The sequence below is a fragment of the Varroa destructor genome, unplaced genomic scaffold (assembly GCF_002443255.2).
Source record: "Varroa destructor unplaced genomic scaffold, Vdes_3.0 BEIS01000004.1, whole genome shotgun sequence".
NCBI lineage: Eukaryota > Metazoa > Arthropoda > Arachnida > Mesostigmata > Varroidae > Varroa > Varroa destructor.
In genome coordinates this window covers 12701874-12719499 of record NW_019211457.1, presented here as the reverse complement: position 1 = coordinate 12719499, position 17626 = coordinate 12701874, and the positions used below count along the sequence as shown (strand labels likewise).

The 17626-nt window shown below is 40.6% G+C and overlaps 1 protein-coding gene across 1 annotated transcript; it reads right to left on the bottom strand.

Annotated features, from left to right (window-relative positions):
* Positions 1-27: 27 nt before the first annotated feature.
* Positions 28-15693, bottom strand: LOC147755861 (uncharacterized). The gene is made up of 7 exons (XM_086989003.1): positions 15688-15693; positions 13770-13902; positions 11795-11923; positions 3943-4033; positions 3198-3320; positions 1502-1586; positions 28-1310 (listed from the first exon to the last, which is right to left on the bottom strand). Exons 2-7 carry the CDS (start codon positions 13780-13782, stop codon positions 1089-1091), a joined length of 663 nt encoding a protein of 220 aa, XP_086845129.1. The 5' UTR covers positions 13783-13902; positions 15688-15693; the 3' UTR covers positions 28-1088.
* Positions 15694-17626: the final 1933 nt, after the last annotated feature.

The following is a 17626-nucleotide window of genomic DNA, read 5'->3' as shown; positions in this document are numbered from 1 at the left end:
ATATCAAAATATTTTTTTATTTTATTATTAATTATTATTATTATATATATATATATATTATATATCTTTATTTAACTAATGCGTTAACATAAATGACTTCCATCGAAACTAGCTCCATAGTCAACCTCCTGAATGGTCCACCCAAGCGACGCGACAAATGATTGTGTGTAAACTAATTCAACGCTTCACAAAATAGTAGTCATACTCGTATCTTCCAGTGTTTTGCCGCATGAAGAAATGTCAATTATTTAAGACGTAGTTGTAAAATTCTGACCTCAATATTTCTGAAGTGAACAGTCATCAGAAATTTCATGCAGATTGTTAATCAACAAGCTGTCATTCAGCTTTGTCTCATTTACTCGCAATTTTTATGTCTACCAGCAGTGTCGATACAGTCTGAGGCAGCGAGAGATGTCAGCAAACGTAAAATGATAAGTACTATATATTTATAACCTAAATTCATGCTTAAATTGTTTAATAGCAAACGTACTCTAATATAAATGTCATGTTTTTTTTTTTGAAATTATTGCTATGTTGTTTTTCCTTAACAAGAGAAAAATAAGCATCGAATAAGCTATTGCTAGGATTCCAAAGTCTACTATGTGGTATCGAGTCTTCGGAGTGTAATATGAAAGATGTGTGTTTATTTTATTGGGCGACGATCTCGTTTGTAGAAAAATTAACTGCTATGATCTCACTGTGAGAGCATAAGTTGTATATTGACTCAAACGCCAAATATTAGGGGTGAAGGCAGGACATATACCGAGGTATATGTAAATGTACCGAGAAACTGACAGTTCCCACGTAGTCAATGTTTTCATAGAGATTATTGCTTGAAGTTAATTACAGGCGTAGTATGTGTACAGGTGTATGTGTTATGCAGTCAAATTATGTAGAATGTCAAAGAAATTGCATCAACGCTAGGCAAGGGACACCACTTCAATGCTGCCACCTACATTGATAATAACATGGCTAACCTTATTGCTGATTAACTAGAGCACAAGTGTCTTTAAACTAAATTTCATAGTAGAATAAGGCACGGTCGAGATGTACAGCAACCTGCGAATAGCCCAAAGTTGACTTTAAGATTAAAAAAAGGCGGGAATTCTCGCTGCTGGTGATTCGGACGGAGGATTGTGCTTGTGCTTTCGACGTTTCGCTCTACCAAATCCTATTCCACGACTGTTATTAGCCGATATAGGCTTTTTAATACGGGAAGTTGCTGAAGTCGCATCATCCTTACCCTCTCCACTAGTGGGGACGACAGTGCCTTCGAGACCACACCGATAGCGAATACATGAGGTAGGATCCTGCGTAGAGATAGTACCAAAACAGATTATATTATGAACACCTTACTTATTCTCATTTTGAGCAGACAGATGAAGCTATAACAATTTCAGCAATTACGCAGGGGAGAATTCAAAAACGATGTGGAACACAGATGGTATTAGGAAGTCTTTTTAATTAAAAACAATCTACATGAAATTCAAGGACAACGTGCCTTTTTCCCTCCTTCGGCAGCGCCCTTCATCCGGTCCTTGAACGATTTCTCGATATGAGGGTTGTTGAAAATGTTTGTCATTAACCTGTAAGAACCATAAGGGGAGGTGAACGTCTTTTAGCTACCAGACAAGTGTAGCTAACTTATGCCAACAATCACGTGTAGGAATCAGGCTCAACGAACACAGAGATGCCTACGGATAACAAACCAATAAAGAAAGGCCCAATCTGTTGTGTATTTTGGAGAAGTATTAAATTTATAAATACATTTAAATATTTTTGTGAGGCATTTTCACAAAGGTTTTCAGGAACTATACCTACACAGGCAGGAATATTGCGCCTTAGTCGAAAACTGAAACTTTATCGGCGTGCGGCTAGAGCTTCGTGTTCAAATTGTGTATTTATTGTTTAGATTTTTGACCATAGCATTAGGTATATAAGTTTATCATTGGTTGAAACAGTAGAGGCGCATTCTTCAATCAACTTACGTCAAATCGGCTAAGCACTGTTGAGCATCACACCCTTAAAAAGGTGCCCCCTACTTTATAAGGCCCAAAGAAGTGTTGTAGATGCACAATTGTGGCTGCTTCTTATAGAGAAGGCTGACCTACGTATGAGTTCGCTTGATCTTGATATTATAATAGGAACTGTTGATTTCCTGTTGTATTACGTCAGAATGCAGCAAATCAAAGAAAGCCGAATCATTTTTCCGTTTGCCCATTAATCTTCAAAAGAACACAGACTACATGTCAACTGATAGCAACGCCTTTTCGTTTAAAAGCTCTCAGCATAGCATAGTATAGGTGTATGCTATCTACCCTAATTGGAGAACAATAACAATATATAATAACAAAAATAAGCAGTGAATGTCGACATGCTTTTGAATCGGGTAGATAGTTCTATGAGGTGAGGTTAGGCGCAGATGCTAAAAATTTGCGAGGAGCTAGTGTAGGCACAGATCCACGACAAAAAAAAAAGGTGCGCAATCGTCGCAAATCTCAGATTTCTAACAACCGACTGTCCACCCAAAAAGCACAACTTAATCAGAAAATAGTTCCGGAGTTCTGCTAAATATCAGGAATAATAATGCGGCTTTCGTAGTTCGAACATAGTTTCGGACTTTCGAGTGCCCAATGAAAGAAACTAAATTCTTATGGCGCAGAAGAGCTATTGGCTGAGACGACCTTCTTCTTACGTATCGCTAATGAGATTTTGGTTCTCAGAAGGTCCAGTGTAGTTGAAATACAACCATCAGTCAATACACACTGGACCATACAGATGAATATGCCAAAAGAGACAAACGTATTTCAGCTGTCCTTATTATAGCGCATTACAAAATAGAGCGGATATAAGTTGCCACTGAAAAACGCTTTTCAGAAAACAAACTTAACGACAATATGGCTGTTTATAACCGATGTAAGTAATGTAATTAGTTTATATCTAGATATGATCTACTCCAATTCGGCCATAATGGTTGGAGACTCTAATAAGAGTTATTTTGATTTCGTTATAATTTTTAAATAATTTAATTAATTAATTTTTTTTGTTATTTACTTTATTAATTATATTAACAAATATCAATGAGATGTGATCTCCATTCTATTCAAGAGCAGCACTTGGAGAGTTGCATGCATTAACAAAGTATTTACAAACGAATGCTTAAACTGTAGGCCTTCCAGGCCTCGATCTAAACTTACATTGCAGTGATGTCTCTTTCAAGACGCGTGGCCTTCGTGAAATCACTAAAGGCTGCGAAGCGGCACGCTAAGTTCTCTATGCAATGATTCGACACGCGCAATAGACCCGAGCAGCGCATGTACCTATATCAAAATGCACAATATCCCTTTCAATGAAAAATAATCCTTTGCTGCACCAAAGCGCGCCAGAGAGTTTGTGGTAATATTGATGTAATAATTAGTACCATCAAATCGGTAAACCTTGGATCGGAGCTTTAAATATGGCGGTGATGATGATGATGATGATGATGATGATGATGATGAACATACTTCTGGCTTTTACTTCAAACAGATTTGACCACGCACATTATAACACTGTATTCATTATATCAGTGCGTAGAACTTCAGTAAATGTAATTCATTCTTGCGTTTCTATATATATATATATATATATATATATATATATATATATATATATATATATATATATATATATATAATTGAAAAATGCCCTAAATTAGCCATTGCATCCTAAGAACAACCATTTAGCGGTGCGCGATAATGCAAACAAATTACGTGCAGTTGTTAAAAAGCCTCTTGTCAAAAAATATCCTGAACCACCATACGGTAAGAAAAGTACATTTTTAACACTCAATCGTATGTATAAGCAAATCAGATCCACCGTCTGCTACCTCTTCCTCACTTTATAATTCGTCCGCCTTATATGCTCCGCAGAGGTTCTTCACAGTCTGTCCTAGCTTCATACCTAGCAATCATTCGCTGTCTCATTTTTTCGAGATCTCTTTGGCGTCCGCTGAGGTCACGTTTGCCACGATGTACCATCACTGGAGTTCCCGCTAAAATAATTGAAAATGTCAGACAGTCACACCACTGCGCTGAACTCGATATATAGCATTGCTTAGTTGGAACTATGCGATGTTTTGGCTGAAGAAAACTTTACACCTTATGATAATTTATGCTTTATTTTTTTAACTATAAATGTGTTAAGCAAAGTTTCAATGAAATACATATTTGTAGGGCACTCACAGTGTAGTATAGCTTTTGTAACAGAGCGCTAACTGACCGAGTACAATGGTTTTGCTTTTTCTCAAAATGACGCTTGACAACATTTAAGAAACCGTATAGAACTGTATTACCCATCTAAAATCAATAATATCGAACAATACGGAACAAGCAAACTGCATGACGACACAGATATTGATAGTAGTTCGAATGATGAAAAAAGCTTATTGTCTTTCGTAATGTAGAAAAAAATTACACATAGACAGATTTATATTTTCATTTTACATGTCTCCTTTCTTTACTAATGCGTCGATATCCGATTGTTGTTGGCAAAAACGCCATATATTTCAGATTGGTGCACAAAAAGTTCCCTATTTGGCGTTCTTACTTTTGCCCTATAATAAATAGCCTTAAGTATTTTTAAATAAAGGAAAAGATTTAGGGCCAACGCGATCTTAGATCTCACTGCTAAGCTGCTTATCTGGCACTGCGTAACTGAACGCCGAACCTCGTATGCTCAGACTTTGGTTCAGGACTGATTGACTGACTCGAAGGTTATTCTAGGGCCCTCTAGGTGTCCTAACGGAAGGCTAATGCTCACTTAGAAGGATTTATGCAGCAGTAAAACCTTGGCGTCAGCTCGTCAATCTTCAGCACGTTTCCCATTACAGCCGGATTCATCCTTCAGTAAGCATTTGATGAGTAAGCCGACTCACAATGCCAATTGATTAAATTATTTTTATCTAACCAAAACCTTTTATTTATACTAAAAGGTAAAAAACATAGCAGAAGGGAACATAAAAACGCTAAACATATGCATATAGCCTAAAATGAATAATAAACTCTGAGTCTGAAAAAGGTAAACGGTGTCGATTTTTACAAGAAGGCGCATAATTTTTTGATAAATACGATCGTTTCGTATTCGTCTAAAGTATACCTCTCTATACAGAATATATTATAGTGCATAATAGTGTTATCATTTGATATAGAATAGAATGTAAATGGTAAAATAGAATATAAATACTATACCCAGGGAAACTTTATGGCAATTCGGAGACGCCCGCAAATGCTTGCAACGTACAGATTCCATCCGAGTTTACTGTACAGCCTATTGACAAGTGCTTTGTCTAGTGAAATAGTTGCATTATGTAGCATCTTGCACCACATCTATCCTAGCTAATTGCATCTAAAATAGTAATTCCGTACTGCGGGGAAGCTTCCGTACTCCGTCTCGAAAACTGCATTAGCGATATTTGCTACATGTAGATAAGCCTAGATTGACGAGAGAACTCCGCGACAGACTGAGAAAATCGAGTTTATGTTAAACAAGAGCCTTACAAGCTTCTTTGCCCTTTATCGTTTCAAGGGAGGCAAATTATTAATAAAATTACGATATTTTAGCAGTTCAAAAAAAATGGCGCTTAGGTATTACAATTTTCGGTGATGCAGGTCACATAAGTCCTGACATTCGATTTACATTGAATCGGATTACTTCCGGCTTTGCCGTTGTCTAGCAAGGATGTCCAATTACGCATAGAATATCGTATCGGATTCCCGACCCCCGCCCAGGGAAAGCAGGCTTCTTCAATTGGTAAGCGATTCCCGCTGCAGTTGGATGATTCGCCTAATACACTAAGAGGGTCAAGGATTTGGCTGATCGTGTGAGATTCGAATCAAAACAACTGATCGCTTCGCCCCGAGTGTCGATCGAGGAGCCTTTCTATCTTTTGCGCAGTACTTTTCTTGTAGTTCACCAGCGTAGGCCTGCTCGTTAGTAATGCTGATACTGACGACGCAAAAGCGGCACCGCGTTAAAGAAAGGAGGAATGCAAATCGAATTGCGCGTTGTAGCTGGAAGTTGTTGATGCAACTTAGGACGGCGGTGTTTTAATAGTTTATTGGCATTTACGTTAGCAGCGTAGTAGACTATCCTCGCTTTTTGCTTTGCATGGCCATTAGTTCGAGCATCAGACCACTCAGAGGTGTGACCTCGTACAAAGCTCCACATAAGCTGTCACAGAAGCTGTTTTAAGGAAATTGTCCTATCTGTTAGACTGAACCATTCTCGGCATATTATTGATAAAATCATAGCCCGTATAGTAATGTTGACTTTAGCTGCATAACCTTTGCGAACCTGCCACCTCTTTATTTCTAATATGATAAAAAAGGGTCTGCCTCTGCCGAACAGAATTGTTAAAACAGCTTAGAAAAAAGCCTGGGGTACGCTGCAGGTTCTGGTACTGCAACCTTAAAGCCAAAGCGCACACGAAGCGATTTCTGTGAATACAGTATTCGATCCGGCACGATCTAATCTGTAGGACATCAGTGATGCGCTCAGATTTTTTACCTCTACGAGCGAAATTGACTAAAGGCCGTCACTTTCAACCGCTCAATCGTTCCGAAGGCCCCGTCAGCGCCGTCAACATATCTATGCCGAGAACTGTCGCCAAACAGCATCAACGCAGTCCTTACAGGCACTTCTTACTCCTTACTCTGCGCTCATGTAGCCATATATGAATAGTAGACTTTAATCTTTTTCTGTGCAAAACTTCCATCTAACAAAATAGACAACGATGACGGAAGAAAGCTGTTCTACGTTTATCTATATGATGATGATTTTCAATTTCCGCATTACGGACGACTGTGTCAGGTTACGGACAACGATTCGGCCTCACGCACCCTGTCGGGCAGGCAAACCCTGTCGGGATCGACTTACCTCTGTCCTAGTATAGCGTGCCAGCAAGAAGGTCTGTTATTGGAAAATAGGAGACTAAAGCAGTGAATGATTGGCCCGGCCATCCGCCACTCAGCTGAAGTCGAGCGGAACCATTAAAAAAACAGAACTTTCGGCAAGCCCTGACCAGAGCTGTGAATCTGGATTGCGAGAGTAGGCTCGAATTAATGCTTACGCTCAACTGAGATACAGCTGCCTATATGCAACCGATTGGGCTTTTTTTTATTTGTTCGTGACATTACGTTGATATTGCTCATAAGTTATACGCCCTTATTTTGAAGATCAAATACAGGTTGATAAATTGACCTGACCTACTTTTCTCGAGTAAATATTATAGTCACTATCGAGGATAATATTCGAATTGTCTGCTTGTCATCTAATATAAGTACAAATATGTAGGCAGTAACTTACACAATAACATCGAGGTCTGAAGATTCAAGAACAGGACTAAACGGCATAGCTTGCTCCTTAACTTCCGATCTATCATGCCATTATTCGACGTTCGAACAATAATAGTTCCGCTCGACGTCGTAAGAGTTATTAATGTTAGAGTTCCGAATTCTCTTTAACGCCGTTTATTAATGCCAAGGCATTGCTGAGTGCATAGGCGGATATAATCAATATATTTAGGGGACATGCGAAAGCAATCGGGATGCAAGAACTGGAAAAGGGGGGCAATGAAGCGATTATGTTGCCTCCGTTGTATTGTGTTGGGGAAGTGGGGGGCAAGGTGATTACTAGCTGTATGTGGGCCACATGACCTCGCACTGTCGGCTCCTGACAGTCCGGAATTGGGTCGGTGGCCTGCGAAGAGTGGTAAATCGTACGTCGATCCCACAGGCCTACATACAGACAATAATAATAGTACTAATAACGGGTACTACACGCCATGCAACGATCGATTTTCCCCAAGGCACCTCTACGGAGGGTTACAATAGCCAACGGCAAGATAAGACTGCTCCGACGAGCCCAATAATCAGCACTTACACGGTTGCCGGAACGATACCGAACAGCTGGATCGAGCTGTTGTGACTAAATTTCGATTGTTGCGTCTTGTTTAGCGGCGTCTTCAACTTCGCTACAATGCGCCATAAATAAATGTAAGGGTAAGGGTTACAGGACAAAGCTTCACTATATAAGTAGGCATTAGGTTGTCAGAGTAGCAGATCAAAAATCATCTCTTAAAATACCTAATCTGTTTCCTGGTTAGTAAAAATTGCATTAAGCTTTTCGTCTGATTCTTGTGACCTACCAGACATGCGTGAGAATATAAACCAAATGTACGGGGAGTTCGTTGACGTCTGTCTATTTTTAATTAATTAGTTCACGCTGAAAGATTTCAAAATCACATTACTCGCGGTCATCAACGATTACAGCCAACGTATACACCGATTGATATCTCCAAGTCTAAAATATGTACATCCTCTGCCTTAACGAGAGGCAAGAACCAGCCCCATGCCGTACTAGGTGCAGCCTACATTTTGCAAGGACTTCGCGATACACAAACTTTCTTTGGACTTCACGTACGCGCACGACCGCACACCCTGCTGAGTGCAATTGATGGACCGCTAATTTGCAGCGTTCGAATGAAAAATATGCAATATTGAAAAATAAAGCTCTCGATCCCGGGCACAGAAATAAGAACGTGCTGCTTCCAACTATACGTATCACTCGTGAGCTTGACATATAAGTATTCGTAGTACTCGATATCGGTCAACTGGTTGACTCTTGCGCGGAACTTATAGAAAAGCTTTATGGTTTGCTTCGTTTGAATTTTTATACTGTTCCCCGATGTGGTAAGCACATCTTATGAAACAGCAGCTAAATATGTATAAAAACAACGTGTAGAACGATTGCATTGGAGATGTTCGTTGCCATCAACATTACCGTCATTTTTCGCGCCTTCACCCAGGTGTATTTTTTTCAAGTTTTTTTAAGTTTGTAGCGAATGTATCACCCTTCCTAAAGCCGTTGCGCGGAACGAAATCATGATTACAGCTGTTATGCTCCTAGGTGATTTTCTATCTATATTCCTCCTTTGTACGAAGAAACATGTCGTTCAGGCCAGTTTCAAAATGAATTTGTCAAAAGCTAGTCAAAGGTAGCAAACGTTATGTATGTTCGATAGCCTCTTCTAAGAAGAGCAGGCAACTACCTGTCACGTAGCCTAAAAACGTGAAAAGCTATTGTAGATATTTTGCAAAAGCTACAAATTTGCTATAATAAACATAATTCGAAAATGATCGCCTCTGTGTATTTGCTGGTCTTTAGGCCCAGAGTCACTTTCTGATTAATGAAAATAATCAAATATATATTACCAGTGTGTTTGAGTTGCGTGGAACGTACGCTACACACTTCAAGGTTAGAAAGGCATTTGGTGATAAACGGAAAAAAATCTTATGCAGACCAACCGGTGACCCCGGACCACTGCGGTCTTAAATCACGTTTCGTCGAACCTTGACCTACTTGCACTAATAAAGGCTAGCTTGCTCGAAAGGACGGGGCAATCACCACTACTGCGTTGTAATACAAGTGGACACACTCGTTAGCAGTAATGAACCCCCGCTATAGATACCAACGTTTACTTTCTGGCGATTTTCAAGTACTTAGTGAATGGTTTCGATAGATGCCATCTGTTTAGCACGCATTATTTGCTCGATAGTAAATATAATAGCGGTGCCAGATTATCGCTAACAGCAGAGTCATGTAGAGCCAAACGTTTAACCCCCAAAGGACATGTCTAAACGCTGTAGCTAAAAAGTCAGGTAGAATTTGTACGTACGTCACCGACGTAATGGAAAACCGTTAGGATTAACTCTAATTAGACTTGTAATATAAGTAAGTTCAGAATTGGAATCGCATGTTTGCCTATCGATAGAAAAAAATGTCATTGGATTCTTATGTCAAATACAGCTCAAGCTTAATTACCGCAACAATTTTCTTGTTCGTGTTGAAACCAGCCGTAAAACTACAACAAGTTCGAGATACACTGCCTGAACCGAAGCTGTAAAAAATGATTTGGAAACATGTAGTTTCCTATAAATGTTACAATATGAATCTTAAAAGGCTATTTATTGTTCAGAATAGGAGCATGCCTTTACGCGCTTAAACAATAACAATGTCTTGCGTGGTTCTAGAATATGCAGCGTTTCAATAACCATGTTGGATCCACGACACCTATCTCGTCCGTGATCGGTAATCAGTCTATCGGACACGCCCGAAACCCTACAACAAGCTAATCCGGTCCACATTCACAACCTATCAACCAGTATCTAATCAGTGAATTTCATCATGGCCCTGCCCTCAAGGCCTTAATCGAGTCACTTATTTGCCGTTCACCTACTACAAGCCTTCTACTTAAGTTAATGTAATTGTGCGTCACCCCGCTGCTTGGAATTTCCACGGTTGCTGGCTGAAATCTTAGAACAACAATGTACATAATTCACCCTGTCCATACCTGGTTAGGCCTTGAGAGGATCCACCCTTTCACAGTTATGATATAATTCTGTATAAGTTACGCGAAATTTTCATACGCAAACTTCACGACAATTTTCAGTGTTTTTTCACGCGCTTAACTATCACTCAGAGCCATATTGGGGCAGCTAGCCAATAGAGCTCACCCAACTATTGTCGGCTGTTGGCGACTGAAGGAGGCAGCGGTGACATCTAAATCATGCAACTGCCAAATACGAGTCGCTGTCGACGTGTGGGTCAATAAAAATCATATAGAAAAGCCTTAAATTCGCCTGCCGACTGCAACTTCGTCACAACAGCTAAATGGGTCGGGGCGCAATGATGTGCCGGCCGCCTGTAGCAGTCATACGGGCTGAGTTCAGCACTCAATGACGCTAGAGTCAGAGGTATTTCAAGTGCCTTCTTTTTCTTTGTAGCAATACAGTTAAATCATTATCTAAATCGCTCATATACAAACAGTTTAATGAGTAGCAAATAGTAATGTGCACTCAATGCACGCGGTCGTTCCATAGACTTTTTGTTGCATACACTTTAACTATTATGGCGTCGTGCTTGTGTCAACGAGACTATTACAGGTGCTCGTACGAATATGTATACATCTGATATCCTTGTATCAGACAAACGCACTCGTACCAGCTTTTGACATTACGTCGTACCCGTTAAACATTACACAGTCATTTATTCGTATGATGCCTTAAGGCAGTCTCCAACTCAGTACTAACTTGTATGTATGTTTCTTTAGTAATGTTACTGAATTATTTGCTAAAATTAAGTACGAAGATGTTTCCAAGAAGAAGAGGTCGGCAGATTCCGTATGTCTGCTCCTGCGGAAGCTCTGCCAGGTTGAGAACGTATATTGACAAACTCTAGTTAGCAGCGACTTCCGGACTTAAACTGACGGAAGGCTGAAAGTTCTGTTGCTCTCTTTGTCGTCAGTCGGTAACACTAGATAAGTTACCCCTTACTTTTCTAGCCTTCACAGTTGCTTACCACTGTAGACGATCATGTGTGGAATACTCAGGTCAAAGCTTTTTCAAGAGCTGTATCCATAAGGCTCGTTTGGTCTTATTTTTATTTGCATTATTTAAGCACAGTGAGTACGCCGCCTCGCGAGACGCACCAGCGGCCACTCTATGCACACCTACCGCAGGCGCTTACGTGCATATAGATATCCTATAGTTTGCGATAACCTGGCGTTTGGGCCTACTAGTAATTTTTGTGGATGTTTATTATGATCGAACTCTTGATCATTAACTAGGATGGTTAAATTGTGTGATACTGAAGAACAATGGTTGCGAGCATTATCGCCATTGGCGCTGGCTTCTTGACTCGAAGCTGACGACACGAACTATATGCCTAGTCAAAAAATTAATTAAGAAAAACTTACTTCTAGCCGCAAGGAGGCTGGCAGCCGCCATGTGTGTCGGAAGCGTCAATGGTGTCATTAGCATTCGTACGAGGGGCGCAAACACGAACGGAAGGGAGGCCAGAAGAAGCTCGCTAGCGGCGCCGCTACCTGTTTTTTTGTCAAACTGTTGTAATTAATGATTTGTTGTCATGTCACCAAAATGCCATATTTCTGTAAAAAATAACTAATTTTTCTCGTAAGGCTGAAGGCATTCGAACTTTTTGTGTACATTACTCACTCTCGGCTTTACATTACATTCTTGAGTTATATAATTTTTAGAAAATATGAATCATATCCAAAATAAACAATGTTTCAAACTCTTCGTTTGGTGCCGCCGTTGAGCACAGGTATCGAACAACCACATCGTACGGGCATCGTACCGCAAGACTGATCTACTTTTTTTTTTGCAACCTACCCAATGATTACATTTTCTTTCATCTTTTTATGCGATATAATTAAATTAATTTCCTTATTTGGTGACATAGCGTCTATCGAAAATTTTTTTAAAATGTTACTTATATATGAGCATGATGTATACTGCATCAGTTTTCCGAAATTGAAATAAACAAATGTGCTCAACAGTGATCCTTTCGATTCATAGTAGAATCAATCATTTGTAGATGCCTTGCCTCCGAGTGTGCCTGTGTATAACAGTTATAACGACGAGGTTTTTCTCATCTTAATTTCTATGTATTTCACAGAATTTGGCAATGAATTGCTTCATTATATTCCCACATAGTAATTATTGAAGCCGTGTTTTTGGTGTGAGAGCAGCGTGTAAATGGAACAGAAATAGAGAGATCTTTTTGGCGGTATGGATAACTACACATCAGCTATACTCGGGTTGAAATACCGATCGATCCGCCCGCGGGAACATTTTACGCAAGCTAATTGAACCCCCTAAACCTGTGAAATGTATGTCGTAGTAGTACATTTATTGCTGATTGAGATGAAGATACCAGACACCGGTATTTTTTGACGGCTATTTTTTTTTTATCAAGTCAGATTAAATTGCCGTACTATCTTGTTAGCCAGCTTTGAACACGCCAGTGTTTTCTGACAGCTCCTTGTTATCGAGTCGTAGTGGGCGCGAGTTATCTCATGCCACTAAGGGCTGTTTTACGAATAAGGCATAGGCAGACATACGGTTCGTCGCCAGCTAGCCGACCTTCTTCTGTCTGATCGAATGTCTAACGGCAGTACCGGACGTAAAATGCGAAACATAGACGTATGTGTGTGAAATATTACTCAGCTAACTTTTAATAAACGCACAATTTGTTTTGCATGTCTCTGTGAGAAACGATTTTAAGTGATGTTGAATGAGCAACGAAAAAAAAAAAATATCGATTTCGAGGCATGATTAATTCTTGGCAGGAGCACGTAAACAAAAATAGAAACTGATATCTAATAGAGCATTGCAGATGGAAAAATAAATTTCACTACTTCCAAAAAATCCCTTTTTGCGTCCAGCCGGTGAACCTTCGTGGGCGTCGAGATCGTACAGACGGTCCCGGTTTGCGAGAGCCCATTGACGTCGTGCGGCACTAGAGGATGTTTGCCGAGGGTGCGACTGCCTCCTGAAGAGGTCATTCTTTGTTTAGTATTTCAGTTCATAGGACATTTGATTCGGCCTGCGGAAGTCTCAATCACGATTGTCCCATAATAGAAGCTTACAACCTTTGCGACAAATTAAGTCTAAACACATGTGTCTGTTGATTGTTGCAACTCAAAGGAACTTGAGTGGTCGATTGTGTAAACTATTGTCCGAAAGCAACTAATAGCGCAAGAATTCCGACTCCATCATAGGAAAATCAGATTGATGAAAATCTAAACAAGTCTGTGTCGTCCCCTGGACGCTAACCTAAATTCGCCCTTAACTGTAGACCTACCTAGACATAACCTTTTCGAAAGCAAAAAAGGAAATTGTGCGAAGCGTAAGCGTACTTCAACTCACCTGTGAGGAACATTGGCTTGATGTTGACGTAGCAATAGAGACAACGACGTTTGCCTGGGAGGCGGGTGGGCGAGAGCTCCCATTCGACGAGTAAGAACTTCCACAGAGTGCCCACCGTAGCCTCCACCGTAATCTAGAGGGAAAAAATTTAATGCCCTGATAAAATGCACGGAGAAAATTCATCCATCTGCAATGCCTATGAAATTACTAATATTGGTACACCCAATGTTCCAAAAACAACAACAACGTCTCTTTAGTGGAGATTTCTATAGGAGTGCAAAATAGCATTTTTTCTACTTGTGTATCTCCTTCTACGTTTTACTACTATTATACGCTATTACGATGTGCACAAGATATCGACCATTTTTTTTGTGCTTATCGCCCGTTAGATAGAATGCTTTAATCAGACTGCTACTTGAGGTAGCGTATGATCAGCCGCGTGAGGAAGTAGGCGGTGACATCGAACCTGTCCTAGACTAGTTGAAATTTATCAATGAAGTAATTTAACTTACTTTTAGACGTTTCTTTATGCTATGACTACATGTGCTCTACCGTTCTCTGTACCACTTCTCTCGGAATCCACGCATAATTTCTAGACACTTCGTATTCCCTATATGAATTTGGCATTTGCTCGCGTCTCTTCTCATCAAGCTACATTGTGAGCTTTTTTCCCTAACCTAGTACTCCTCCAAATAAATACTATTACGATACGATCGTAGATATAAGACGGTAATATATAAGACGATATAAGTCTATCCGAGTTCGCGTCCAGTTCATTCTCCAGTAAAAACGTCAACTGATTGAGGTATAATACTATTCTATTACGTACGTATAATCCTTCAACACTCCGCCACATGGTTTGTGGTTAACTATAAGAATGATTACGCACAACTGGCCGATTTGCTGCCTGACACACCCACGTAAATTACGTATTTTTGTTTTCGATACTGTATTAACGATAAAGTTTGCCGGAATCCAATCAAACCGTGATTTCGAGTACGTCCAATGGCTCAATTGGCCACGCGTTAGGGCAGTCACTGATTTTGAGTTGGCAATGAAATTCGTATGAACGATCGATCAATAGATCGCTAAATAGCTTTGATAGCAAGTTCTGTATCAAGCAGATGTGCATCGAAACCTCTTCGCATCGTCGATGTATGTACGTTCAAAGAAACTCAATTGTTGGAAATGCACGATAAAACATCATTTGGTGTATCAGTTATAAATATTCCCGAAAAAAGTTTTCAGTTGAAATCAACACTAAGGGATCTCTGGCATTTAGTTTGATTTACCAAAGCAAAAAATGACTTTTTTTTTCACTCGTTTACGCAAATGATAAGTTTTTTTCCCGTGGCTTTGCTGCATGATTACGCCTTCGAAGCTGATCTGAGCTTTCTGTTTCTGCCATAGTTGCCGTTTGCTCAAGCTTTTCTAAGCGGACCATCCAGATCACCTTATGACCTACCATCGTAGAAAACGTCTCGCTGTACGTCCGGATGATTCCGCGTTGTGGGCGCCTCGGCCATGGCACTTAAGCAACAAAACGCAAACAAAACAACTGTAAAATGTATCCATGAGAAAACTGATAACGATAGTTCGAATAGCACTGCCTTTCGAGGCGTTTTGGCCTCGTGGAAACGTATCCGCTGGTCAACTGGCCGTCCTAACTCTGTAACATGCATTTTGATGATTTAACAATGTAGGTCCAGTTATGGTTCGATACCTGACCAATAGTTTCCCTCGGTTTGAGGTTATGGAGATGCACACCTCTTTGTTCTTATTAAGCACAACAGTGGTTAGAAATCGTCTATCCCAGCGGACCTCTAACTGTGCCAACCAATAGACGTCGAGTGACTGATGTTCGAACGCTGTGATTTGTCCGGCCAAAATAAAGCTGGTAACAATTTACTTCACTCACCTTAGCGCAACTTCCGTAGCCATTCCTGATATTCTACGAGGAACTCAGCATCCTAGAAGTCAGTCGTCCTGCCCATCTTCCAACTGTAGCGCTGAAAGCCCCTTCTGAGCTATCCTCATCGACACCGAGCAACCTTTGTGTCTGCGTGTGCGTGTCTGCGTGTGCGTGTCTGTGGTTTAAGCGCCTAACTCTCCTGTTCCTTACATGAGATGCGTCTATACACACTATCTTTGTAACGATTGTTTGTGGGCCAGTCATTCGCGCCATTCTTCGAGTAGCTGCGCAAGCTACATCTTCTTTATCGTCGTTCACTGCTACCGTCCTCCTTACTCATCCAGTAGCTTGGTCCGCCACAGACCATCACCAGGAGACGGAAGCGAAGTCCTGTAATTATTGTTGCCATAGGCTTATACAGATATGGCGTCCCAATTGCGGCAGACCTAGCGGTCGTTTGCGCTTCTTGAACAGCGACGGCGATCGCATTGAGCGCCGATGGGCGGCGGAATAGAATGATGCTTTCACCGCTTGCCACGCCCCTATTCAGATCGCGTTTGTGTGACTGTGGTGTATAGCTGTTTGTAATAGTTAATATGAGGCGTGAAGATTTCATGAATGCCGTCACACTGAGGGGATGCGCCCCTTGCAGAAAACGCCGCCGGATGATTAAGCTAATGCTGACCAGCATCTGCTCAACTTCTGCGGTCATTTGAGGCCGGCGGCATATCATGTGCCTGACACGATGGCACTCGATCGGCCGCTTAAGACTTTGGTTCTCTGTCAACAATATGTCGAGCTGTGAGAAATACGAGGACAATGTTTCATTAAAATGAACATTAGATCGCACCCCTTGGATTAAATAAAGCGATGATTCAAGTGCCGAGTCATGCTTGATATTAAATTACTCCTATCTAGTACTCATTATAGTATCTAAAACTGGCTTTAGAAAAAATTGTTGGAATTGCAAACAGTTGTAAAGTTGTACATACTGGATGTTCCCCTAGAATGTTGCATATGGAATACAATCGATCTTAGCCGTTAATAAAGCAAGCAGAAGAACGAGTACAGTCAAACGTTATGGACGAAATCGGCCTCTTAATGAGCCAGTTAATGTTAACGAGTTGACTCTGGATTCCTGCACGATCGAAAATAGGTGACTTACTATGAAGCTAATGCGGGCAAATTATGTCATCTAGTACACATGTAAAACGCATTGTTGTACCGGTGACCAGTACGCCTGAAAGGAAATGGAAAGCCATTGAGCGATTTAGCAACTGAAGCCGGTCGTCAATGAAGCCTCCGATTTCAACCGCATCCCCGAACACTGTCTCAATCTGTTGATGCGTTCGACGTTATTTGGACGTCATTCCGTCGTTCCATCTTACACTGATCTAGCTCCGAGACAGACGCGCGTCTGCTACGTAGAGACGGTCGCCTAGCAGGTCCGATTATTGCCCCTGTAGTGGATGGAGCTGAACATTCATGTGACGAGCTGATGACAACTTACTTTACACGATAATATAGACGAATGGTAAATTAAGAAGAAATGCATACAAAGATATTAAGTCTGACTCTTGCTAACAACCAGCGTTCAGTCTCCAAAGGATCAATAGTGTGCCTGAACAGGGCCACTGGCTAATCACATTGCAACTTATATATTCATTAAAAAGTTGCTCTGGAACTGGATAATGCCTAAATTGGGTTGTGTACATACTATTATTACATCGAAATTATTCTATAAAGTAAAAGTTATTCTTGTTTCGTGCTCTCATTCATCATAAATAGTTGATTTATCACATGAATAGATACTTCTCATACGTGAGTTGCTCACTAAGTAGCACTTGGAGATTGTTCTATTGCTTTACGCTTCGATCCCAGGAGCGTATCTAAAATCATATCGTACGGGACTAGTCCGTTCTAACGAAACCCTGCCATTTTTCAA